This window comes from Balaenoptera musculus, chromosome 21 (assembly GCF_009873245.2).
Source record: "Balaenoptera musculus isolate JJ_BM4_2016_0621 chromosome 21, mBalMus1.pri.v3, whole genome shotgun sequence".
Lineage (NCBI taxonomy): Eukaryota > Metazoa > Chordata > Mammalia > Artiodactyla > Balaenopteridae > Balaenoptera > Balaenoptera musculus.
The window spans coordinates 32,893,036-32,920,690 of NC_045805.1; the positions used below are offsets into that span (position 1 = coordinate 32,893,036).

The following is a 27,655-nucleotide window of genomic DNA, read 5'->3' on the forward strand; positions in this document are numbered from 1 at the left end:
TCTGCACCCCATGTTCACTGAGGCACTATTTACAACAGCCAAGACATGGAAACACCCTAAGTGTCCATCACTGGATGAATGGATGAAGATAATGTGATATATACATATATATATATATATATATATATATACACACACACAATGGAGTATTATTCAACCATAAAAGAGAAGGAAATCTTGCCATTGGGACAACATGGATGGACCTTGAGGGCATTATGCTAAATGAAGTGTCAGACACAGACAAATACCATAAGATCTCATTTATATGTGGAATCTAAAAAGCAAAAAAAGCCAACTCATAGATACAGAAAACAAACTGGTGGCTGCCAGAGGTGGAGCAGTGGCTTGGGGTGCAGGAACGGGTAAACGGGGTCAAAAGGTACAAATTTCCAGCTATAAAATAAGTAAATCATAGCATGTGATGTACAACCTGGTAACTATAGTTAACATATTGTACAGTATATTTGAAAATTACTAAGAGAGTATATCTTAAAAGTTTTCATCACAAGAAACAAAACTTTGTAACTGTATGGTGACAGATGTTAACTAGACTTCTGTGGCGATCATTCTGGAAAGTATACAAATACTGAACCTTTACACTGTACACCTGAAACTAATATAATGTTATATGTCAATTATAGCTCCATAAAAGGTCAAATTTTTAGAAATAAGTACATTTTGTGTTTGTTGTTTCCAGGTCCTGAGAAATAATCTATCATGCATCAAGCTACCTTTGCTATAGGTAGTATCTGCCTAGATATTTCCTTATCTCTGAGCTAAAAACATTAAAATGATTAAGATAGAATGCATTATATAACAAAAGCCCACACATCTTCACTATGAAATCTCCACAGGTTCTGAAAATAAATCGACTCATTAAGAAAAAATTCAGAAAGTCTGTCAATTTTAGACCCTACCTGGCCTTGCATTTCCGGTCTTACAGGATATGTACTTGGGTAAGGAGCCCGAGGTCGGGCAGGAGAATTCCAATAGTTGGAATTGTAGCTAGGATACGGTGGCTGCTCCTAAGGACAAAAAGGAAAATGAATTCGCTTTTACTAACATCCTTACATCATTCTGAAAAGTTGATAGAGGCAGGTGTAAGTATCAAAAAAAAAATAGGCAATAGACAAAAAGCAATGGAACCCCACTCTAAAATCACTCATTATTAAAATTGATGCAGATACATGGTCAATCACTTGCCCTAGAACAAAGCAATTATTAAGTATTCTTGTGCATTATGCCAGTTATAACAAATGATATATCTACTATGTCAAGTTAATTAGCAAAACCAGAGACATTCAATTCCTTTATCCTGCTCCAATCACTAACCCATCACTACTAATTTAATTAGTGCAGCACAATTAGTTATTTGCCATTGTTAAGAAGAGTAGTATAATACTTACCTATCTCAACAACTTTGAAACTTGAAGTAATATTTTACTACTAAACTTTACTTCAAATGCATACACCTTCAATACTCAACTTCTTTGCCTGGCCACACCCTAGTTTTTTCATATTCCTCTACTTTCTGCTATGGCTAAGGTTTCTGCTGGCAGCCCACAACTAACTCGGGATCAGGAATTATGTAGAATAATTACCACTCCGAGGAGAAAATCTAGGTATGGCATTAATCTCTACAGCTTTCACTTCACCTCAAAAAGTTAGTGCAATCATTTTCAATAAGCCTATACACTCTGATAAGAAACTAGAACAACTCAAAACTTTTCAGGCTGTTTTAATATATACATTTGTCATCCCATGAGTTGAGTTATTTTGCTTTGAGCTTTATAGTTTAATTTTAAGCTTAAAGAGGATCTTCAAATCTTCAAATATGGTTTCACAAAGGAATTCACTGGCAGTTGTAGTCTCTGAGAATTTAATTATCACCATCTGAGCTTAACTGCACTACTTACCAGTTTCATAATACTTTGTTTTCAAAGCATGCAATTATTCCACATGACATTATACAAGCTGGGCAAGTAACATCTCCCTTACATAATACAGCAACTAGAGCAATATAGAAACTAGCAACTTCAGATCCTAACAACCAAATTTCTCAATCAGGCAAATTCCCCTGACCAATCTCCACCCGCACCCCCCCCCCCACCCCACCTTCTTCCCCCGGTTAAGTGGTATTTGAATAATTAATTGATTTCTCTCTACCAAGAATTTGAATCTTAATTAAAGAGGTGAAAAGACCAGAGTTGAAGCTGACTCACTCCAGCAGCGGTGAACTAACACCTAAATCCCCAGAACTTCCTTGGTTTCTGTCCTTTTCTACTGATCCTCCGAAGTACCCCACACATTTTTACTACCTCTCCACCCACCCTGTCCTCACTCCTTCCTTACTCAGATTCTCAACACCTTAAATCCCTTACCACTCTTTCCCTCGGATGTTCTCACCTGCAAAAGCCTAACCCAGTTTAAACCCGATTATCCACTGATTCCACATCTGTACTTCACCTAAATATCGGTGGAGAGAAACACAAGCTCTCTGGTTTCACACAAGCAGACACTCAGCACTGCCTAGCAACTACACTACCCTTCCTCAGTATGTTCATCCCACTCATAGAACAACTATTTCACCTTCTTGTCCCGTCAAATCTCCAGTATCCTCTTATCCTACCCCTCAGTTTTCAACTGATAACTTTATCAGTTAATATGATAACTTTATCTCATATTATACTTAATATGAATTGAATTGGAGGAACAGGTATAAATTCACATATTTTTTAAAATGTAATTTAACCTTGTATGCAAAACAAACAAATATGGGTAAGTGACAGCATGCCAGTTTTAAACAAAGGATTTAGGAATTAATGCAAATTCTAGGAACCCATTTGCACTCCTGCCCTCCACCATGGACTAGCAAATCCCATATAGGAGCTGTCATTTCAGCCTGAGTCCCAGAACAAAACACATGAACAAACTTGAACCCAACCCAGACCTGGAGATGAGCCTCTGCAGTGACATCACAGAACAAAAGCAAGAAATAAATATTCATTGTTGTAAGCCGCAACTCTTGGAGTTGTTTTTTACTACAGGAAAAATCAACTGATGAGATGACTAAACATCAGATTGGTAACGTAACCATACAGAAAAAAGAATTATTTCTAATGACTTTTAAATCATCTTACTTTGACTGTACACACTTAGTGGAATATATTCTAAAGACCAGATGAACTGCAAAGAAACCTAAACTGCATCCATTAGGGAACTGTTAGTCATAATATTGATATTATTATTTATATTAACAGCTTTATTGAGATATAATTCACTACCATACAATTCGCTCATTTAAAATTGTCGAAGTCAATGATTTTTAGTATATCCATAGATATACTATAGAGATATGTGTGATCATCACCACAACCAATTTTAGAACATTTCAAAACCTGAAAAAGAAAACCCTTTGGCTATACCCTCCTATCTGTCATTCCCACAGTCCTACACCACCACTAATCTACTTTCTATCTCTATAGATTTGCCTACTCTGGGTATTTCATATAAGTGGAATCATATAATACGTGATATCTGGTGGCTGGCTTCTTTCACTTAGCATGTTTTTGAGGTTCAGCTATGTTGTAGCATGTATCAGCGCTTCATTCCTTTTTGCAGCCAAAAAATATTCCATTGTATACAAATATCACATTTTGCTTATCCATTCTGGGCATTTGGATTGTTGCCACTTTTTGGCTATTATGAATAATGATGCTATAAACATTCACGAATAACATTTTATGTGGACATATGTTTTCAGTTCTCTTGGCTGTATACCTAGAAGCGGAATTGCTGGGTCATACAGTAACTCTAACAATTTAAAAAACTGGCATTTGTTTTCCAAAGAAGCTGCACCATTTTATATTCCCATCAGCTAAGTATAAGGGTTCTAATTTCTCTATCTCCTCACCAATACCTGTTTTTTTCTGTGGTTTTGCTTGTTTTTATAGTCATCCTAGTGTGTGTGAAGTCGTATCTCACTGTGATTTTTATTTGCAGTTCCCTGAGGACCAATGATGTTGAGCATTTCTTCATGTGCTCATTGGCCATTTGTACACCTTCTTTAGAGAACTGTCTATTCAGATGTTTTGCCCATTTTTAAATTGGGTTATTTATATTTTTGTTGTTCAGTCTTAAGGGCTCTTTATATATTCTAGATACAAGTCCTTTTTCTGATATCTGATTTGCAAGCATTTCCTTTCTTTTCACTTTCTTGATCATGTCCCTTGAATTATAAAAGTTCTTAATTTTGACAAAGTCCAATCTGTCTATTTTTTATTCTGTTGGTTGTGCTTTTGGCATCTTATCTAGGAAACCATTGCCAAATCCAAAGAAATGAAGATTTATCCCTATGTTTTCTTCTAAGAGTTTTATAGTTTTAGTTCTTACATTTAGGTCTATGACCTATTTTGAGTTAATTTTTTTAATATTATTTATTTTTTGGCTGCATCGGGTCTTAGCTGCGGCACGTGGGATCTTTCCCTGTGGTACGTGGGCTCCTCGTTGTGGCACATGGGCTCCAGAGCGTGTGGGCTCTCTAGTTGTGGCACTCGGGCTCTCTAGTTGTGGCACGCAGGCTCAGCTGCCCCACGGCATGTGGGATCTTAGTTCCCTGACCAGGGATCGAACCGGCGTCCACTGCATTGCAAGATGGATTCTTAACCACTGGACCACCAGGGAAGTCCCTTGAGTTAATTTTTATATATGGTGTAAGGGTCCAACTTTATTCTTTGTATGTGGCTATCCAGTTGTCATGGTACCATATGTTGTGCCATAGACTTTTTCCCTCCATTGAATGGTCTTAGCATCCTTGTCAAAAATCAACTGACGGGCTTCCCTCGTGGTGCAGTGGTTAAGAATCTGCCTGCCAATGCAGGGGACATGGGTTCGAGCCCTGGTCCGGGAAGATCCCACAGGCCACGGAGCAACTAAGCCCGTGTGCCACACCTACTGAGCCTGCGCTCTAGAGCCCATGAGCCACAACGACTGAAGCCCATACGCCTAGAGCCCGTGCTCTGCAACAAGAGAAGCCACAGCAGTAAGAAGCCTGCGCACCGCAACGTAGAGTAGCCCCCCACGCACCACAACTAGAGAAAGCCCGTGCGCAGCAACGAAGACCCAACGCAGCCAAAAATAAATATAAGTAAAATAAATAAATTTTTTAAAAAATCAACTGACCATAGACACTCTCAATTCTATTCCATATAGACATATAGGTTATGTATGCCTTTTAATTTCTTTTTCTTGCCCGGTTGCCCTTGCTAGAACCTTCAGTACAATACTGAATAGAAGTGGCAAGAGCAGATGTCCTTGTCCTGTTCCTGATTTTAAGGGAAAGCATCCAGTCTTCATCATTCAATATGAGGTTGGCTGTGGGTGTTTCACAGATGTCTTTTATCAGGTTGAGGAAATTTCCTTGAATTCCTAGAGTGTTTTTATCATGAAAACGTTTTGGATTTTGCCAAATGCTTTTTCAACATCTATTGAGGTAATCATAGGGGTTTTGTTTTTTATTTGAATGATATGGTGTATTACATTAATTGATTTTCAGATATTAACCAACCATGCGTTCCTGGAATACATCCTATTAGGTCATGGTACATAATTCTTTTTTATACATTGCTGTATTCAGTTTCACTAGGTTTTTTTTGTGGATTTTTGCACATCCATATTCATAAGAGATATTGGTCTGTATTTTCTTTTCTTGTGATGTCTTTGCCTAGTTTTCCTCTCAGGGTAATAATGGCTTCACAGAATGAGTTCAGAAGTATTCTCTCCTCTTCTGTTTTTTAGAAGAGTTTGTGAAGAATAGGTGTCAGTTCTTTAAATATTTGGTAGATCCATTCAGATTTCCTATTTCTTCTTGAGTTAGTTTTGGTAGTTTGTATCTTTCTAGGAATTGTCCACTTCATCTAAGGTACCTAATTTATTGGCATACAATTAGTCATAATATTCCATTATAATCCTTTTTATTTCTGTAAGATCAGTAGTAATGTCCCCTCTTTCATTTCTGATTCTAGTAATCTGAGTCTTCTCTCTTTTTTTTCTGGTTCAATCTAGCTAAAGGTTCATCAATTTTGTTGATCTTTTCAAAGAACCAGCCTTTAGTTGCATTGATTTCATCTATGGTTCTTCTATTCTCTATTAATTCATTTCCACTCTTATTTTTATTATTTTCTTCCTCCTGCTTGCTTCAGGTTTGGTTGGTTCATTTTTTCCAGTGTCTTGAGATGGAAGATGCGTTCTTGATTTGAGATCATTCTTCTTTCTTAATACTGGCACTTATGACTATAAATTTCCCTCTAAGCACTACTACCTTAGCTGCATCTCATAAGTTTTGGTATGTTATGTCTTCATTTTCATTCATCTCAAAGTATTTTTTTATTTCCCTTTTGATTTATTCCTCGACTTGCTGGTTCTTTTAGGACTGTTTTATTTAATTTTGACATATTTATGAGTTTTCCAAAGTTTTTCCTGCTATTAATTTCTAATTTCATTACATTACAGTTGGAGAACATACTCTGTATATTTCTATCCTTTTATATTTATTAATATTTGTTTTATGGCTAGTATATGGTTTATCCTGGAGAATGTTCCATGTGCACTTGAGAAGAATGTATATTCTGTTGATGAATGGAGTGTTCTATAGATGTCTGGTAGGTCTAGTTGGTTTACGGTGTTGTTCACATCTTCTATTTCCTTGTTGATCTTATGTCCAGTTGTTCCATCCATTACTGAAAGTGGGGTACTGAAGTCTCTATTATTATTGAGTTGTCTATGTCTCCTTTTATTTCAGTAAGCTTTTCCTTTGTGTATTTTGTTCTTAGGTACATATATATTTATAATTGTTATATCTTCCTGATGGATTGACCTTTTTATCATGTCCCTCTTTATCCCTAGTAATATTTTTTGTTTTAAAGTTTATTTTGTCTGATATTAGCATAGCCACTCCAGCTTTTCCTCTAGCTACAGTTTGCATGATATTTCTTTTTCCATCTTTTTACTTTCAAGCCATTTGTGTCTTTAAATCTGAAGTATGTCCTCCTATAGACAGCTGAGAAGGAAAACCTCCTATTCCTATGTTTCTCCTTTATTCTCACACTGTTACCACACTCAGAACACTTCTGATACCAGATGTCGGGGGGTTTTCCCCCACACCAAGCAATTTTGCAACACCAGCTGGGTGTTCCACAATTCAACTTAATTCTGACACTTTCTATCTGGAGATAGCATCAGATTCCACGGGTTAGGGGCTCAGTCCCATGAGACTACCCCCCCTTACTTCAGATGCCAATTGCAAGTAGTAGGTCCCCAGGTTACCCATAACTTATGTCTGACTCGGCTACAGATTGGAGGTTCTCATGATCTCCTCCTTCTTTGATTTATTTGCTAGTACAGCTCAAAGACCTCAGGGAAATACTTACTTAAGTTTACCAATTTATTACACGATATGATAAAGGATACAGATGAACAGGCAGATGAATAGATACATAGGGCAAGGTCTGGGAGGGCCCTGAGCACAAGAGCTTCGTCCCTTTGGAGCTAGGTGTGTCACCCTCCCAGCATGTGGATGTGTTCACCCACCTGGAAGCTCTCTGAACCCCATGCTATTGGGATTTTTATGGAGGCGTCCTCACGTAGGCATGATCAACCCCTCTCCAGTCTCTGAAGAATGGGGAATGAGGCTGAAAATTCCAAGCTTCTAATCATGAGTTGGTCTTTGTGGTGACCAGCCCTATCCAGGAGCCATCCATGAAAACACCTAGAGTTGCCTCATTAGTATAAAAGACACTCCTGTCACCCAGGAAACTCCAATGGATACAGGAGCCCTGTGTCAGGAACCAGGTTCACACACCAAATACTAGAACAAAAGATGCTCCTAGCGCTCTTATGACTTAGGAATTTACAAGGGTTTCAGGAGCTCTACACCAGGAACCTGGGGCAGAGACCAATATATACATATATATTTTCCCATTATCTCACACAGCATATAGTTGCATCTTCTTTTTTTCAATCCAGCCTGACAATCTCTGTCTTTGATTGCATTGTTTAATCTATTCACACTTGATGTTATTATTGATATAGTTGGATTTACACCTGCCATTTATTTTTTTGTTTTCTATATCTCATATTTGGTTTTGTCCCTCTATTCTTCTTTTACTGCTTCTGCATTAAGTGAATATTTTCTAATGCAGCTTTTTAATTTCTTTAATGAGTATATATAAATATATGCATTATATATATGTATATATATGTCTATCTTTCCTTGACCACACCTAGCTGTTAAAGCTCCACAAATTTCCAGCTAATTTCTTTACTGTTTACTTGGGACATAAATTGCTCTACAAACTGATCCAATCAAATCTGGGTTCCTTGGAAGGGACACCTCCCAAAGTCAGTGTTTGAGATGTGTTCCAACCCCAGAGGGCCCCTCCCAGCGATCTCTTTCCCTAGTTCTCTCCAGCAAACTGGCTGGCCCGCAGCCTGGTCTGTATCTTCAGTGAACCTACTGATCTCCTCCCAAATGCCTTTCACGACACCCTCCACAGTTTTTGAGAACATCCTCCTCCAGATAAAATGTCTGAGCTACACTCTGCAGTTGGGTTGGGGACAATGGTGTGCTTCTCTGAGAGACACCCCTGCTTTAAAAGCTGAGCACCTGGGGGGAAAGGGCAGTAGCCTCAGGCCTTCCCAGCTTGCCTTACAAGCCAGGGTAAGGGTGATCAGAGCCCCAGTGTTCTCAGCAGTGCCCTACCCAAGGTAAAGCCTCCATTCCACAGGTAGGGACAGGGCATGGGTAGGAACCACCACTATTGGCCACACTTGCCCGGAACGTGGCCTCTGCAACAGTAGCTGGGGGCAAGATGAGCAATGTCGATGTGCTGCCCACCCAGGAGGACTGGGGCCTGGGGAGCGAAGAAACTTTGTTTTATTTGCCTCTCCAGTCTAATGGAGTTTCTGTCTCACTGAGCTGGGGGTTGGGGGGTGGGAGAGGTGGAGGATGGCACAGAATCTCACTATTCTTACCGAGTTTGAGTAAATTTTCTAAAATAAATGTTTCTTCATTTGCTAAATTCCTTAAGACCATTTCCAGAGACTTTAATTTGGTTGTTTTTTAAAAATATTTTTCACCAGTTTCACTGATGACTGGGCCCACAGAGCTCCTCACGCTGTCATGCCAGAGCTGCAACCTGGCATTATTTTGAACTTATTTTATATATTATTGTAGGATTGTACAAGTATTTGTAATTACCTTAATATTGTTAGGAACCAAAATTTTCCATACAAAAGTAATAAATACAATCTAAGAAGTAAAAATAATCTATGACATTCAATTTGAATTAACACAAATATGAACTTATTTATTTTTCTATTTTAAAATATTGATACTTATTCACAACATTGTAAATCAACTTCACTCCAATAAAATTTTTTTTTAAATACTTATTTTATATAACTCTGTCCATTGGAAAGGTCTAGAAGCAATGACAACACAACAGCAATCAGTATACCTAGCACCCAAATGTCACTTCTGTACCAGTTATTAAGCTACTGGCCCTCAGCTCCAAACACCGCGTTCTGTAACTGGCTCTGAGATGCAGCATCAGGAGTCTGCAAACATTTCTCTTTGTCACTTGCTTACTATTTGGCTCTGCCAATAGGGGGCACTAGGTTAGAGGAGGGGAGAATGGACTTGCTCCTTCCTGGTTGCACGCTGGCTTCCCACTCCTGCCGGTGCCAGCCCAGCAAAGCCCTTCAACCTGGGGGCAGCGTCAGTCAGCAGAGGCTGCAGACTCCTGGTTTCCCAAGAACTCCCTCACAGGTACCAGCACCAGCTCGGCAGTGCCTCCTCGGTGCCAGCTATACCAGGCCATTCTTCCAAGTTTCCAGGTTCTAATACCCCTAACCTCTTCTCTTTATTCCCCAGCCCCAGGAATTGAGGCTGTTTCCTGCAGTAACTATCTTCTGTGTTACATTTTTTCTTTCTACCTTTTCAGATCTCCAATACCCATTTAACTAATTTCCTAAATCAAATTCTCTCTTTTAAAAGAACTAGTGTATGTTCTGTTTTCCTGCCTGGATCTTGACATATATAGCTTCTAAATAAAATTCTCCAATTAAAAAAAAAAACACACAACAAGGTTTCTTAAAAGAATGGCTGATTATAACATCTGGGACAGACTACAATAAGCCTGGCATATCTTGTACCAGAAATCAAAGAAGCTGTCAAAAATCAATGGGTCATGTCAAAAGGACTTAGAAGCCAAGAAGAGGGGGCTCCCATTGGCATCACATGGGATCATTTAAGCAATAAAAGAATGACAGCAAGTGACTGAGACACATTCAAAATACTGAATATATATATGTGTACACATACATACATATGTTATGCAAATGAGTTCATAAAATACTTTAAAAAACAGTAAGAAACACAGTTCCCTTTCTGTAATTTTAATGGGGTTTAGAGATGAATAAAAATTAAATCTTCCATCTTATCCTAGGAGTCCTTTTTTTAAAAGATGGATAAATATTTATACCTTGATTGTGGTACTGGTTACATAACCATATGTGTTTGTCAAAACTCACAGAACTATATCTTAAAAATGGTAAAATTTACAATATATAAATATATCATGATTTTTATATGAAAAAAAGAATGTCCTCAATGAAGCAGTAAAAATTATTAATTTTATTAAGTCTTAATTTAAAAGACTGCCTTTGCTTTTTTTTTTCCCCCTTTTGGACAAAATGGAACAAATCTAAAAATATCCCCAGCAACAATGATAGTCTGCAGCTCAAGGCCCTCCTAACATGACACTAATTCTATGAAATAGCGTTTGGTTTCACAGGAAGCTGGCTGAAGTTGACAGCTGTTCTATAAACCAAATTGCCAATTTTATCATGTGCCGAAGTCTCTCCAAACTTTTTATGTGCTGTCTGAAACTAGACAAAGGTGATGATAAAAGATGATGTAAACGAAACAAATATGATAAAAGGTTTTCACAAGTGGGAATAATGTGAATTAAAGTTTTTGTGACAAAGGAAATTTGATTAAAATTATGCAAGAACATAATAAATTTATTTACTTTTTTCTCCTTTGAGAAGAAATACCTATATCTCAGGTGAAGGCTGGAGTCAACGCCTTTCATGTTTATCATAGAACTATCTAGTCCCATAAGAAGTGGATGTATGGTTTACAAAGTGACTTGCCACCATGCCTCCAAAAAATAACCCCAGCCCAAACAAATCTAACAGTAGAGGAATCTCAGTAGTGCTGGTACTACCAAAGATCCATTTACAAGTTTGTTTATATGTTTCGTAAGAATTAAGACAAAAAAAAAATTATTAGAAAAATATATTACAAATTATTTTTATAGCGATATATTCCAAAACCACTACAAAGCACTTTATGCTCCTGTACTGGTCATCATCACAAATTTCTCAGCTTTAACCTCATTTGGGTCTCTTCCGTGCTTCCCTACCGTGCCTCCTTTCCCCCAGCACCTGCTTCAGCATCTACCATATCAAGTTCCCAGCGTATCCCATCCCACTTCCTTTACTCTCAGATAACCTAGCCTCCTTCTTCATCGACAAGGACATCAAGAGCCAGGAACTCCTCCAATGCCCCTCTCCTGCAACTCAAAGCTTCCTTTCTCCCCCTCTAGCTCTGGAAGAGGTTTCTCAGCTCTTCCTCACTTCTTAATCCGCTTCTCCCCAAGCCATATTCCATCCTTTTGTTAGTGTCTTTTTTCTCAATCTACTAGTTTACTCACATCAATTAAGTCTATCAGGTCTATTGTGTCATTCAAAGCTTGTGTTTCCTTATTTATTTTCTGTATGGATGATCTGTCTATTGGTGTTAAGTGGGGTGTTAAAGTCCCCCACTATTATTGTGTTACTGTCGATTTCTGCTTACAAACATCCTCAAGCCACCTCATCCTAAAAATTCTTCCCTCAATCCTGGTTCCCAGTCAATTGACCACCTTCTCATTTACTAACAGTTTACACCACTTCTCTTGCCATCCAAACCCCCCATTCATTACTTAAATACCGTTTTAAACTCCCACCACTAAAATCAATGATACCTCTTTAATTGCCAATCCAACTGCTTCTCTTCAGTTCTCATATCACTCACCTGCAAAATAACTGTGGCCTCGCTTGGTCTGTATCACATGACGTTCTGATTTTCCTTCTATCCAGGTATTCTCGCTCATTGTCTTCTGGGTCCTCTCTCTCCGTCACCCATCCTAGATCTCAAAGCTCTCCCCTGGCAGCATAACCTGGTTTGGTAATTCACTTATGCTTCCATTTGATGACTCTCAAATCACTGTCTCCAACCCCTGTCTCCCTCCTGAGCCCCACATCTATTGTTTTGTTCCCAGACAACAACTCCTCAACACCACAGACTCTAAAATTGTACATCAAAAAACCACAAAACAAAAACAGAAAATCACAGACATCTCTCTCTAATCAATCACATACTTTGCATCAAGAGCTTGGCTCTCAGTAACCACCGTCACTAACTGGTTTTCAGCAGAAATGAAATAAAGGCAGTACATAAACCCTTGGCAAGTGTTTGTATTTTGTATTTTTTTTAAAGCTCCTCTATTAACCAATCACTAGTTCTTTTGGTACAAAACTAAACCAGGGCTTCGCTGGTGGCGCAGTGGTTAAGAATCCGCCTGTCAATGCAGGAGACACGGGTTCGAGCCCTGGTCTGGGAAGATCCCACTTGCCACGGAGCAGCTAAGCCCGTGCGCCACAACTACTGAGCCTGCACTCTAGAGCCCGTGAGCCACAACTACTGAGCTCATGTGCCACAACTACTGAAGCCCACGTGCCTAGAGCCCGTGCTCCACAACAAGAGAGGCCACCGCAATGAGAAGCCTGCACACCGCAACGAAGAGTAGCCCCCGCTCGCCGCAACTAGAGAAAGCCCGTGCGCAGCAACGAAGACCCAACGCAGCCAAAAATAAAATAAATAAAATAAAATAAATAAATTTATATATAAAAAAACTAAACTATATATATCTTCCCATAAAAACCTGTTCCTCTTCTTTGTTATTCCTATGAAATCTTTATTCCTATGAAATACTAAAAACTCAGAATTACCTTCTGTTTCTCCTGCAACCCTCACTTGCAATTGATACACACCTTTGAAAATCTTTCGAGGGACTTCCCTGGTGGCACAGTGGGTAAGACTCCGCACTCGCAATTCAGGGGGCCAGGGTTCAATCTCTGGTCAGGGAACTAGATCCCACATGCATGCTGCAACTAAGAGTTCGCATGCCACAACTAAGGAGCCCACGTGCTGCAACTAAGGAGCTGGCGAGCCACAACTAAGGAGCCCACCTGCCGCAACCAAGACCCGGTGCAGCCAAATAAATAAATTTAAAAAAAAAAAAAGAAAGAAAATGTCTTTCGAATCTATGTAACTTGTTTTTTTAAAATATTTTTTTCATTTATTTTAATTTTTATTTTATTATTTATTTATTTTTGGCTGTGTTGGGTCTTCGTTGCTGCACGCAGGCTTTCTCTAGTTGCAGCGAGCGGGGGCTACTTTTTGTTGTGGTGCCCAGGCTTCTCATTGCAGTGGCTTCTCTTGTTGCGGAGAACGGGCTCTAGGCACGTGGGCTTCAGTAGTTGTGGCTCGCGGGCTCTAGAGAGCAGGCTCAGTAGTTGTGGCTCACGGACTTGGCTGCTCCGCGGCATGTGGGATCTTCCCAGACCCGGGATCAAACCCGTGTCCCCTGCATTGGCAGGTGGATTCCTAACCACTGCACCATCAGGGAAGTCCCCTATGTAACTTGTTTTGAAACACGTCCAAAAAATAAGATAGATACATGTGATAAACATAATAAGTGCTAACCATAGAATCTAGGTGGTGGATATATTGGTTTTCCCAATTTCAACTTTTCTAGATGTTTGAGAATTTTTATAATAAAATGCTGAAAAAAAAACCTGTCTACATTCAGACACTGTTGAAACACATGCCCTTTTTGTTTCTTTTCTGACCTAATTGGGAGCCTAAGTTGTCTCCCCAAACCCTCCCACTGTAGCCGTCCTCCAGGATGGCTCCCAAAGACCCCTGCCTCCTACATTCACATGCATGTGAAGCGGCCTCCCACACTGTACTGGGGCTGCTCTCCACGACCAGTAGTATTCGGCAGAAGTGATGGTGGATCACTTCTCAGCTTAGGTTAGAAGAGACTGCAGCTTCCAGCTTGCACCTCAGCACTCTCTCAGATGGCTCGTCCTGGGGGAACACGTAAATCCCCCAGGGATCTGGTTAAAATGCACACTCTGATTCAGCAGGTCTGGGGCAGAGCCTGAGATACGGCATTTCCAACAAGCTCCTAGGTGATGCGTATGCTGCTAGTGTAGGAATCAAACTGCAGTGCTGAAGTATAGCTAACAAGGTAAGAAAAGAAAGAACACAGGGAGAGGTTCTCCGTTTTTTCCCCTGCCATATTTAAATAGGTTAATATAAAGTCAAGGCTTTGTAGTGGTTCAGTGCAACATCATCTCAATACATTCAATTCTGCCGAGCAGTGCTTCTCAAACATGAACGTGCATATGAATCACCTGAGGATCTCATTAAACTGCAGCAGCAGTAAGTCTGGAGCAGGAGAGATTTTGCATTTCTAACAAACCCCCAAGCGACACTGAAGCTTCTGGTCCACGGCCCACACTTTTTAAGGAGTAAGGTTTTATTTTTTTTTTTAATATTTATTTATTTGGATGTGCCAGGTCTTAGTTGCAGCACGCGGGATCTTTTAGTTGCGGCACATGGGATCTAGTTCCCTGACCAGGGACTGAACCCGGGCCCCCTGCATTGGGAGCGTGGAGTCTTAGCCCTGGACCACCAGGGAGTTCCAAGAGTAAGGTTTTAAAAGGCTGCTATACCTTTTTTTTTAAGTCTGACATGTTTGATTATATAAATATGTAAAATTTACATGGCAAAAACCACAATAAAGTCAAAAGATAAACAACGAATTTAGAAAAACAATTTGCAACACACGTGCCAACATGTTTATCTTTTCTATTAGTTTCCTATTGCTGCATAAGAAATTATCATCCAGGGACTTCCCTGGTGGTCCAGTGGCTAAGACTCTGCACTCCCAATGCAGGGGGCCGGATTTCAATCCCTTGTCAGGGAATGAGATCCCACATGCCGCAACTAAGAGTTCGCATGCCTCAACTAAAGATCCCACGTGCTGCAACTAAGACCCGATGCAGCCAAATAAATAAATAAATAAATATTTAAAAATTTAAAAACCCTATCATCCAATACTTTTCAAGTTTCAGAAACGTCAACCTGAAAGACAGACTCTTGAAATGGTTTACAAATGCCAATTACACATTCCAGCTTTAAGCCCATTCCCTCCAGCACCATCACCCACCCTGTGTGCACACCTGTACTCCACCAATACCTGACAACTCCCTGCACAATGTTAAGATCTTTACTTCTCTAACCTTAACCTGAAAACCCACTTTTGTTTTGATAACATAGCAAGCCCGGGCAGTCGTCAGTTCAGCAGTCCTTCCTTTTTCCCTTCAAGTGAGCCTCGGTCTAGTTTGCCTACCTATAGGCTAAGCATTTCATCTTTCTACTCTGTCGTGGGACTGAAGTCCCACGGCTACTTATTCCAGATTTAGATAGAAATTATGGACCTTTCTTCACAATTAACCTCTCACTACATGTTTTTATTCATACAATTTTTTAAAGATATACCATAAAACCCACCCTTTTAAAGTGTCCAATTCAATGGTTTTTAGTATATTCAGAGTTGTGCAATCATCATCACTAATTCCAGAATATTTTCATCTTCCCCAAAGGAAACCCCATACCTTTTCTCTATCCTCCCCAATGTCCCCAGGCCCCCAGCCCCTGGCAATGACAAATCTTTGTCTCTACAGATTTGCCTATTCTGGACACTTCATATAAATGGAATCATACAATATTTGGTCTTTGTGACTGTCTTCGTTCATGTAGCGTATTTTCAAGGTGTATCCATTTGTAGAATGTCTCAGTACTTCATTCCCTTCTATGGCTAAATAATTTCATTGTATGAATATACCATATTTTATCAGTTTTTCAGTTGATGAGCATTTGGGATATTTCCCTTTTTGGCTATGATGAATAACGCTGCTATGAACATGCGTGTGCAAGTTTTTATGTGGATGTGTTTTCAGTTCTCTTGGGTGTATATCTAGGAGCAGACTTGCTGAGTAATATCCTAGCAGTATGCTTAACGTTTTGAGCAACTGCCAAAACCATTGAACCATTTTACATTCCCACCAGCAATGTTTAGAAATTTTCAACCAATGAGGATGTTATAATTCCTGAAGCAAAGGAGACGTATGCCCCCACCGTATAACGATAATTCTCTACGAAGAATATTGCATTAACAAAACAGAAGTATATTTCCGGCACGACGACACAGAATAAAATGTTAGAGGTCCGAATATACTGAGTGAGTTAACCTTTCACAGCCAGCAGTTCTTCCATCGTAAAATAGGAACGCTGTGATGACATTTACGTTGCAGTCACCGTTAAGATGAAATAAAACAATCCACGTAAAGGTGCTTTCCTACACTGATTATCCGTGATCCAATGCGGGGCAAAGCTTTAGGGGCAAAGGGCTAAATGCCCAGTTCCCTCCCCTTCCCTCATGTTCCTTCCCAGCGGGAGGGGTCGCTGAGTGACGGAGGAGGCTGCAGCCACCTCCCTCCTCGGGGAGAGCCGAACTGACGAGCCACGCAGGAAAAATTGTTAGGACTCGAAAAGCAAGAGCCGGGCCACGCCAGCCCAACCTCGTCCCCAGGCGAGAGATTTCGCAGCCTGCTACTCAGCTTCGCAGGTCAGCGCAGGATCTTTTTTCCTCCTTTCATGGTAAGACATTTATTATGGTTGAAGCAGAAGACGAGGGGCAAAGGGAACACAAGCAAACCACCCCCCCACCCGCGATCCTAGTCTCTGTCTCTCCAAAGCCCCCCTAAGGAAAACACAGGAAACCCGATTCATTACGAACTCTTGGAGGTGGATCAATCCCAATGTCCCTCACCCCCAAAGACTACCCTGTCGGACCCCCCTGGGACAGATGGCGCAAAGCTTACCTGGTGGCCTCCTCCAGCCCGACCCGGCTCCGACCAGGCGCCTCCAGAGGGATAGTAGCCATCGCCTCCTCCGCCTTCTCCCGGCCAGGTGGTCTCAGCCGGGCCGCCCCCGCGCACTCGCCAGGAAATGGGAGGCTGGGGGGGTTCGGGGCGGGGAGGATATATGGGCGGAGGTGGGTGTACGGGCACATCTCCAGCCCCAGGCCCGTAGTAGCGCCCATAAGACGGACCGTCACTGGGGCCGTAGCCCGAGCGCCTCAAGGCCGACATGGGCTCCACTGCCCCCGGGCGCTTCCCGCCCCCTAAGGCCGGCCCATTGCGCAGGCGCCTGCGGGGGAGCGCGACTGGACAGCAGGGAAGGGGGGGGGGGGGTCGGCAGGCAACAGCCAATCCCAGGCCGGGTCCCGCCCCCTCAGCTTCCGCGTCCTGAGAGTGGAAAGACGGAGGTCCGTGACTCTGGGGTCTGGGAAGCAGGAAAACGAGGGGCGGCACCGTGTTCCTTTGAAAGGGAGAACACATTTCCCCACTGTCTATCCAATCTAGATTCCTCTTCCCCTCTTATCAGGGATGCGGCAAGCGTATCCCAGGACCCCGCTACGGCCCCGCCTCTTCTTGAGGACGGGCACGTGATGCCGGAAGTGGGTGGGGGTAATATGGTGGCGTTTCCGGCAGGCCCCGGCTGCTGAAAGCCGGGGCAGGGGAGTTGGTCCGGGTCCGGGTTCCTGTCCCGGTCCCGCCGAGGCGGCGACTGCGATAGGAGGAAGGACGTGTTGGACGCGCTGGCCCACCGCCACTATACATTGCAGCCTTATCTCAACTCAAAATGAACTATATGCCCGGCACCGCCAGCCTCATCGAGGACATCGACAGTGAGTAGTTCATCTCCACCGAGTGAAGTCTGGGGTGAGACCCTTCTTCCCAGGAGGGTGCCTCTTAGGAGGGAGCTCATAGAATGAGTCTGGGCCGGGGGCGGTGTGTTTTTAGTAAGGTTCTGGACGTCCGGTGTTGGCATCTTCCACAGGATGCAGGAGCCACGGGACACACCGTTTGCCCACCTCGTAGCCTGCTCCCTGTATCCTGTCTCTCGCAGCCTTCACCGGCCCCCGGGCAAGCTGTAGAATTCACTTCTGCTTTTCAGGGATGCGGCTGCTGAGGCCCAAGTGTGAAAGTTGCCGCCTCCCCGGTGCATCATCTCCCACCTGCGGCATTTCGAAGTACCAGGTGGTTACTGGTGGATGAATGAGAATTCTTAGAGAAAGGATTCTTCAAGAAACGAAAAGAGTAATACAACAACAGTTGGACTTAATTAGCACTAAATATAGGATTTATGCTGTGTGGCCGTTTGCAATCTTCTTTTACCGTTGAGGGTATTTAGACTTTAGGGTTGTGGTAATGGAGACCACTGCCCGACCAGGTATTGCCTTTTCCAGAAAGACTGAGTCACTTCAAACTTACCTTTTTCTTCTGTTAGACAGTTTTCTCTCTCATTGATTAAGACCTCCCTTATTCTTAGTCACTGTCCTGAAGAGGAACTCACTTCTGTACAGTTGTCTTTCCTTTATTCCAAACTCTCCTCTGTGAATTATTCCTTAAACATTTTTTTAAAGTTGTCTCAGTCGTGTGATCTGTCTCATTAACTTGTAATTGCTGCAAAACGGTTTACACACAGTTCCAAACAAGTTACAGGAATCTCTACAGTTACTATGTATGTAAATTAAAGAGTGAGTTTATGATTAAATTCTCTTCCTGTCGTTTGAAATCACTTTTTAGATCCAAATTAGTGATTTTGCTATTGAAGGGAAATGTAGGTTGGACCAAAGTCATCTATGAATAACCACTGTACAAGCCTGTCTGTAATGGGTGATGAAATCTTCAATCTTAGTTGTCTGAGGATGCCCTTTTGCCCTCACCTCTCTTGTTATGTATCTGAATTATGTGAGGCTCCTAACACATCCTGCCATCCTACTAAAAATAATTGCTTTTCTCAAGCCTCTAACCCCTTTTTTGCAGATTCCAAGCTCTTCCTTTACTGAAAGATTTGAAACCATTTCATATGCACCCTTCACTGTGACATTCGCTCTGCTCTCCTCAGTCTTTCTGTATTTTCACCCAGCCTCTCATTTGAATAGGAAGTATTCCTCCCTTTCAGTTTGTGTCTTACTTCTCTTTCCTCCCACTGCTTCTGGAACCTTCTTCCATTAATATCCTGTTGCTCTCATATCCTCTCTCGCTCCCCCTCTGAATCCTCCCCTTCATGTATGTTCTTGTCTGTCGATTTTTTTCTCAGTTGTGTTTCACCATCAAATTCCCATCCTTTTTTTCACATCTTTACCCCCAAACCTCTTGAGTAATCTCCCATTTTAACTCTACTTCCTGACCACCTGCAATAGACCACCTACCTCTATTACCCCTGCAATCTGATTTCTTTCGTCAACACACTACTGAAACTGCAGTCTGAAAGACATCTTCTGATGCGCTCCTCCGAGTTCTTCCCTCTCCTCTGCAACACTGTGATACCGTTACCACAGGATTCTTCATTTTCTTGATTTCTCCAACACTGGTACTTGATTTTCTTACCTCTGCAACTGTTATTGTTCCCTAAAATAAATGGACACTTAGGTCCCATCTTTGGCTTGCTTCTTTCTTTAAATCGCTAGGAGGGCTCCTGGACTTTAATTATTATATCACCTCTTTGTGGATTTATCCAAAAACTGCTGTGATCCTGACTTCTTTAGCCAGTCTTACATCTCCAGTTGCCAGTTGACATTTCTACATCGGTGTCCTGATACCACTTCAGAATCACTACAGCTAATCACCTTCCACTGAGCTTGCTTCTTTTACCCCCAGCTCTTGGTAAATGGTCCTCCCTGACATGATGACTCAGAATTCCTACATCTTCTTTAACTCATCTCTTCAGCACCCGACTCTCTCACACATACCCACATATACAAACACACTTGGCTGACAAATCCCATCCCTTATAACTGCAGTGTCTTGGTCCTCCCATCCCGTCCCTTCCCATCTCTCCCCTGGTTCAGGTCTCTTCATGTCTCAGGCTCTGGGTCTAGCCTCAAAACTGTTCTCTCTTTTCTGCCAGTTTAATCTTCAGAGTTTTCTTGTTCCCTGTGAAGTCACATCCAAACTCAGCCTGCTCCCAGTACTTTTCTGACTTCATCTCCTGTTATTTCCCTTCACACCCTCAACTTTTAGCCAGACATTTGGATACATAGCTCTTTTTTCTTCTGCCTATATTACAGATTTCCCTCCTCTTCCCCTTCCCTGTCACTCTTCCTATGGCCAAAAATGTCCAACTCAGATACCTTCTCCAGCTAGATATAGTTTCTCTCAGTCTCATATAATTAAGATTTGCTCTCTTGTGGTACTTAATTATAGCCCCAGAAAGCCTATAAGTTCCTTCAGGAAAGAATCACTGTCTTGTTCCTCTGTTCTGCATCTAGAAAGTACTTTATCCATGGCATTAAAGAACAAATGAATGACTTTGGCTACCTATTCTAGTGACTGACTTACTATCATTCTTCAGTGTCAGCTCAAAGTCACCTCTTCAGAGAGGTTTTCCCTAGCCACCCTCTCTTCTGTAGCTTCTTTCCCTCTTTTTCTCATCCTGCTAGCTTGTTTATTATTCTGCTAGACTAATCACTATAGGGCATTTTAAAAAATTGGTTTGACTTTCTCCATCAGGAAAATAAGTTCATAAGGTTGGTGACTCTGCATGTTATTCTGTACTGCAGCGGTCCCTAACCTTTTTGGCGCCAGGGACCAGTTTCATGGAAGACAGTTTTTCCACGGACCGGGGTGGCGGGGCGGGGCGGGGGACGGCTCAGGCAGCAATGCGAGCGATGGGGAGCGGCAGATGAAGCTTCGCTCACTCGCCCACCTCTCACCTCCTGCTGTGCGGCCCGGTTCCTAACAGGCCTCGGACACCAGTCCGCAGCCCAGGGGCTGGGGACCCCTGCTCTACTCTATATCTAGGCCCCAGAACAGCACATAGCTTTCCATAAATTTTATTGAATTTTTGCTCTAGTTTTATTATCAGTATCCTCATTCTACATGTCTGAGGTATTTTTTTATTTAAAACCTTCCCTGATTCCAGAGTGTGAAATAGAAGCTCTCCATCTCAGTTGAGGGGAAAATAATTCTTGAATTAAGATCATAAAGATCACCTAGATTCAGTTTCCAAATTTGCAGGTATAGAAACTGACATGACACTGAGAGGGTTTAACTGTCAAGCATCAGCATCTAGAACCGGTCGGTCAGGCCCCCGACTACATGCCCAGTCCTTCCCCACTCTGCCGCCCGCTCGGATTCTTTCATCACCGGTCTTCTCATCTAAACACCGGGCTGCCGGGTCATCCCTCTAATTCCTCAGTGAACTCTGCCTTAAATACACTGGAAGAGGAAGTGGTAGAGCTTAATTTGCTATGAGCTTTGTTTTTGTTGTTACCCTGCAAACTCACAGGCTAACGGACTTCTCATTGCAGTGGCTTCTCTTGTTGCAGAGCACGAGCTGTAGGTGCGCGGGCTTCAGTAGTTGTGGCTCGTGGGCTGTAGAGCGCAGGCTCAGTAGTTGTGGCGCACGGGCTTAGTTGCTCCGTGGCATGTGGGATCTTCCTGGACCAGGGCTAGAACCCTTGTCCCCTGCATTGGCAGGCGGATTCTTAACCACTGTGCCACCAGGGAAGTCCCAACAGTTCATTTTTTGAAGATCTTTTTTCCTCTCCCCAGAAAAGCACCTGGTCCTGCTTCGAGATGGAAGGACGCTTATAGGCTTTTTAAGAAGCATTGATCAATTTGGTACGTATTAGTCACGGACTTCTCCTGTACTCTGGATAATAAGAGCTGCCCATTGTATTTTTGTGTTGTTTCATATCGAAGTTTATTTGTCTGCAACTTTTTTCACGTGTCTGGCATAATGGAATATTGGTTTGAATCATTACATCATTGTTTTCTAAATTACAATTAGGTGGTTCAAAAGCTTGTGTTTACAAGCTTGTATTTCTAAAACTGGTTTTCACTAGAACATGCGCTGAGTGTTTTGGACTATTTTTTATTTTCCCCATTAGAGGGAGCCAGATGATAGAAATAAACAGTCCACTGAAAAAGCTGCTCATTTGTACATTGGCTTGGGTGCGACTACTCTTCAAAGCAGTTCCTGCCCTGAAGGTAATCCCTCCCTGTCCAATGAAAAGTGGGTCAGAGGCCTTTGCTGAAGCTTTTTAGGGACCCCCCAACATTAAGCTTAGGATTTTATACCTTGGGATACATTAGACTCAAGGTCTTGGTCTTGGTTTTGCCTCCTGCATTTTTCTAAAGAGACCTTATATTTGCTTCTGTCTTAAGGAACTCCTCAGTTCATATCAGCATTTGCTGGACATCTGCTTAGGTCAGTGGCTTTGGGCCTGAGGAAAAACAACATAATTGAAACACATGTAAGAATTATAGACGATAAGAGCATAGACACTGCGTTTCTTCACGTAAGACAAACAGCACCAATTGAAAGAGGAAAAGGAATTATTCTTCACAGATTGTGGTTCTAAACCTTAAGTCAAATTCATCAGACTACATGAGGGAAAAGTGGTAAATAGTGACTTTACTCTCTCAGATTACCAGATTATGGTTATCTGACAAAGGGAAAAAATAGGTTACCGTTATATCGTAATCCATGAATACCTACATTGGGTTAAATGAATAATGAATCCTAAGTACTGAAACAAAGTTAAATCTTTGGTAAATCATCACACAACACAGAAAAACGGTTTCCTTCCAAAAAACCCCAGAGTTTTACTTTCTGCAGTTGTTTGGGCTTTAGAGTTTTCCAAGTGCCCTATCATTTATATTTTCTTATAGCCATGTTGATATTAGCAACTAACTCATAAGGAATTTAATTTTCTTCATTTATTTCCACCGTCCTCCTTATTAGTGCAACATAATCCCAAATACTCTCTCAGTTTGCAGTTGTTTAAAAGTCTCCTAAGTGGTTTGTCTCAATGTAAGAGTAAGAGATTGTTTGAAATTTTAGCTTTTTCCAGAACTAGAAAGTTTGAAAATCATGTTCAGCTAAATCTTTTCTACTCAAAATAACTGATTAATTGAGTAATGGACCTTTACCTATAAAGTAATTTGAACTAAATATCTTTGTTTCTTCCCTGTACACTTATAGCTAACTTAGTGCTACATCAGACTGTGGAGCGTATTCATGTGGGCAAAAAATACGGTGATATTCCTCGAGGGATTTTTGTGGTCAGAGGAGAAAATGTGGTCCTACTAGGAGAAATAGTAAGTGAAAACTGTTAAGCTGCTATGGCTCTTGATAATCATGCCAGTTAGGTTTCTTTTTTGTCTTTTCAAGAAGGAAAAAATATATTTTCCACTTTCACCCAGCTTCTCAAGGAAACCACCCAATTAGCTTAGGAAAGCTACATTGTAAAAGGAAAGCTACAGAGAACAGTTAACTTTGTTTCAATGCCTCCTAGCATTTTAAAGGTTTTGATCCCATTAGCAGCAAAATACCATTGATTTTTACCTGATACCATAAAAAATACTGTCCTACATGGGAATTCCCTGGCAGTCCAGTGGTTAGTACTCCCGATCTCACTGCCAAGGGCCCGGGTTCAATCCCTGGTCGGGGAGCTAAGATCCCACAAGCCGCACGGAGCAGCCATAGATGTATATAAATATATATACGTAAATACTGTCCCGCACAGATGTGTTCCTTAGTATGTTGTTACTGTATCTCTGATAGCAGAAAATTGAAGCTTGGTACCTAACAGGAGAAGAATAATTCAATGAAATGTGGCTTGTTAACACTGGAATACTCTGCAGTCATTTAAACAATTGGTTACAAATGGTTTTTCATGACATAAAGGTAATTAGTGGTGTTTGGGGGAAAGACACACTGCATATACAATGCGATATCTATGTTTTTTAAAGGGGGGAAGGGGAAAGAATGGCTGCAGAAGAAGCCTTTCTGTTAACTTTCCGAGGATGGGCTCAACTTCACTTGGATCCTTAGCTCCCAGCCAAGGCGGAGAGGTACCTGTTATGTGTGTCAGGAAAGCCAGCTGGCAGGTGAAAAGTTAGATCAGATCCTCTAGAGTGGTGTCACTGTAGGTCTATATGTGTATGTGTGTGAACTATTAGAAAACTGTTCCCCCAAAATATATATTAGAAGTACTCAGACATTTTTAAAGAAAGTAAAACTTGATTTCACATTTTACGTGAGACATTTACTTTAAAAGAAAAGTACTTTATTTAATACCTTTGACTTGATCCTCATGCTTCTGATTATTGGGTTTTCCAGGAAAATCAAACCTTGGCGTTTGCTTGATTTTATCTTTAAAGTTTTCAGTAAAGTTTCCCAATCCCTAGCCACATCTTAAATCACGTTTACAGAAGTCTTTGGAGTGAAGTAGTTTGGTCCGTAGCTATTTTTAACGGTAGCCCATTTGAGAAAGTAAGGAGGTAATTTTGCCAGGGTCATGCTCGTTCAGAGACCTCATGTCGGAAACAGCTAGAAACAACTAATCAATACTGTCCAAGTATTGCTATGAAATAACTTTTTCTAATTTTAAAAATATTGTTGTGGTTGATATTTTTGGTTTCAGTAAGCAGCGGAAATTGTCACCTCTTTGTTTTAAAGAGGAAATTATTACTTTGTTGTTGGGGGAAAGATTTAAGTTAAAATATCCACACATACTGTGCTTCAGTTGTATAGTAGTAAACACCACATCCATGCTTTCTGTGCCAGTTACATTGGCACAAACATGCCCCTGTGTGGATGTATGTGAAGAGAAGTGAACTTGTGTTTATTCGTGAAGATTCATTGTTTCCTGGGAGCCCTTTTGTGGAGAAAAGTGCTCTTTTTTTTGTATGTTATGGTTTGGATGCTGCAGAATTCTTACGATGGTTCCACTAAAGAAATATGGTTCAGGAATGCTTACACAGTTCTGTGAATCGGTAGTCAGTTTGAAGACATCATGAGCCAATTCTAGGAAAACTCAAACCTAGAAGCCATTTGGATTCTGTAAACATGCAGTTGTTTGCAGAGTCCCTGGATTCTACCTCAAGGATGATGAGACACACGGCCTTAAGTAATAAGCTGATTGTTAGGAAACAGCATTACCATAACCACATGCACAGCTCAGCACATAACGCTGAAAAGCCCAAGAGGCAGTACAGTAAGCCAAGAACGTTATCTTCCCTCCTGCTGCCCATGGGTTGTGAGGGAAGATGACACTTGATAATATATATTTTGCTGGATGCAGTTAACTTTTGACCCAGGGCAGGGCTTGCTTATGTAATTTATGTGGCTTTCATTCTAACCTTTCTGGTGAGAGTCCTCCATCTGCTGTGTCACTGCCTGCGGGTTCCGAGGCCTTAGCAGCACCTGAAGATAAGTATCCAGTGGTCGGCTGGAACGTCTGGAGAGTTTGTGTATGTGTTGATGCCTTCCCAGAATTTTATAATTAAAAGAGAGGAGGATGAGAAATAAGAATGCCCTGTCGGTATAGGCTTTCCACGTTACTAAAACACAGAGTGACACCTGTATACTCATCTTAAGGAGAGAGAACTGAGTCTGTAGGTAGATCATTTTATAGCAAGGTTCTGCATTATAAAATTGGTTATCAAATGTTTAGAAGGTGTTCAAAAATAAAAATACTAAGCATATTATGCCATATTAAGTGGGAAAAGTAGCCAATATTTGCGAGAAATATATTGGGGCCAAAATGGTTTAGTAACCTAACTGGTCTGCTGAGGTTTTCTCTAGAAGACTTGTTGCCATGGAGGGGAAAGAAGTCCTGTGTTATAATGTAACAACTCCTGGGTAATGCGACAGAGGGACAGTGTATTGCCTTTGGCTCAGGATGGAGCCAGGGTCCGGGGGGGAGGGGGGGTCGGGGTGGGAGGTGGTGGTGCTACTTTGAATCAATGTTCTCTACCTTCTTACTGAGCACAAACCCCCAGAAATTAGGCTGACTTTGATCACGTATAAATACAAAATTTATTTTAAGCCATCTTGACCTCAGTACCTTCTCTCTTGGATTCCCTGGGGTTGGGGAAATAGCTGTAAGCAGCCCTAATCTTTTTTTTTTTTTTTAAAGAGAAGGAGTACTTGTCTCATGTAGGACTTTACTTTGGATACACTAAAGCTTTGTTATACATGCCGATACTGATCCCTGTTAAACCACACTCACATGTGTTCTATAGGAGCATTGCCAGCCATTTCTTTGTAAAACTTATCTGTCCATAGGATATTTCTGCCCTATCTCAAGTACAAAAAATAACCCAAGCCGGATATAGGAATCCATTTAGGAACCGGTTTGCCTTTAGATCTATGATGTTTTCTATTCTTGGTCATCAGGTGAAGTTTTCCAAACCTGCTTGTTTTGTAGGACTTAGAAAAGGAGAGTGACACACCCCTCCAGCAAGTGTCTATTGAAGAAATCCTAGAAGAACAGAGGGCAGAGCAGCAGACCAAGCTGGAGGCTGAGAAGCTGAAAGTCCAGGCCCTGCAGGACCGAGGCCTGTCCATCCCTCGAGCAGATACTCTTGATGAGTATTAAGTCTTCTGCTCAGAGGCTGCAGCTCTTGGGGAGCAGGAGCTGTCACCAAACCAAGTGACACATTTGACGAGAGACTGCAGAGCTTTGAAAAGTCATTTTTATTTGGAATTCTTTCACATATGCAACATGAAGAAATCATGCGTTTTGTTTCGTTTTTTTTAATAACAAAATCATCATTTAAAGAAACAGTGGCATGGACTCCTTTCACACGTCACTGTGGAGCCAGCAACTACTTCTTTATATTGCTCTTCTCACCCCAAATTAGTGGTTACAGGGAATATTCTTCATTTGCTTGTAAATAAAATATGAATCTCAAAATTGCAATGTTATTATTTCCCAAGTTTGAGTTGCCTTCAATGAATAGTCATTAAATTTCTGCTTTCAAAGGTATAAGCAGTCCATACACACACATGCTGGGATTTCCCTTCTGTCACAATTCCAAGCTGCTAGTTACTTACGAAGGAATATTTTCATACCAGATATCCTGCGGGTCCTCCTTTCTCCCCTTGTCGTGTTTTTTTCTGATAAGAAAAACAAGTTTTCAGGCTTGAGGAGGGCTCTTTCCGTGAAGTTTTGCACTTACTGATTATAACAGAAGCTGGTGTTTGTTTGAGAAGCAGCGTCACTCCTGCTTCTGCTGTTTCTGCTTCACCAACAGCTATCCCAACTGCGTTCCCTTGAGATCCACGTAACGACTTCTCTAAATATTCTGCTAATTTCATTAGGTTTTCTAGTCCTTTAGATTGAGTCTTGAGCCTCGTATGCTGTGATCAAAAAGCACAGATAAAACGGTGTTTCAGTGACTGCTATATCTCGGTTATTCTCGGCCAAGCCAAGTGATGCCCCTTTTCTGGAATGATGTTGATCACACAGGAAGCCTAAGAGGCTGTACTCTGAGGGTACAGGAGACATGGGTTAAAACCTGGACTCTGTTCTCTCTAGCACCTTGG

General features: G+C 41.4%; 2 protein-coding genes across 2 annotated transcripts in view; one reads left to right on the top strand and one right to left on the bottom strand.

The window, feature by feature from the left end:
• BAG4 (BAG cochaperone 4) overlaps positions 1–17,668 on the bottom strand; it is a 33,382-nt gene extending 15,714 nt beyond the window's left edge. The window contains exons 1-2 of the mRNA XM_036838773.1: positions 17,125–17,668; positions 918–1,025 (exon numbers count right to left, since the gene is read on the bottom strand). Coding sequence (XP_036694668.1) covers positions 918–1,025; positions 17,125–17,643 — 627 coding nt within the window. The 5' untranslated portion in view covers positions 17,644–17,668. The remainder of the gene's footprint in view (positions 1–917; positions 1,026–17,124) is intronic.
• Positions 17,669–17,775: 107 nt separating this feature from the next.
• LSM1 (LSM1 homolog, mRNA degradation associated) lies at positions 17,776–27,093 on the top strand. The gene is made up of 4 exons (XM_036838774.1): positions 17,776–17,993; positions 21,868–21,936; positions 23,303–23,418; positions 26,535–27,093. Exons 1-4 carry the CDS (start codon positions 17,948–17,950, stop codon positions 26,703–26,705), a joined length of 402 nt encoding a protein of 133 aa, XP_036694669.1. The 5' UTR covers positions 17,776–17,947; the 3' UTR covers positions 26,706–27,093.
• The last annotated feature ends 562 nt before the right edge of the window (positions 27,094–27,655 follow it).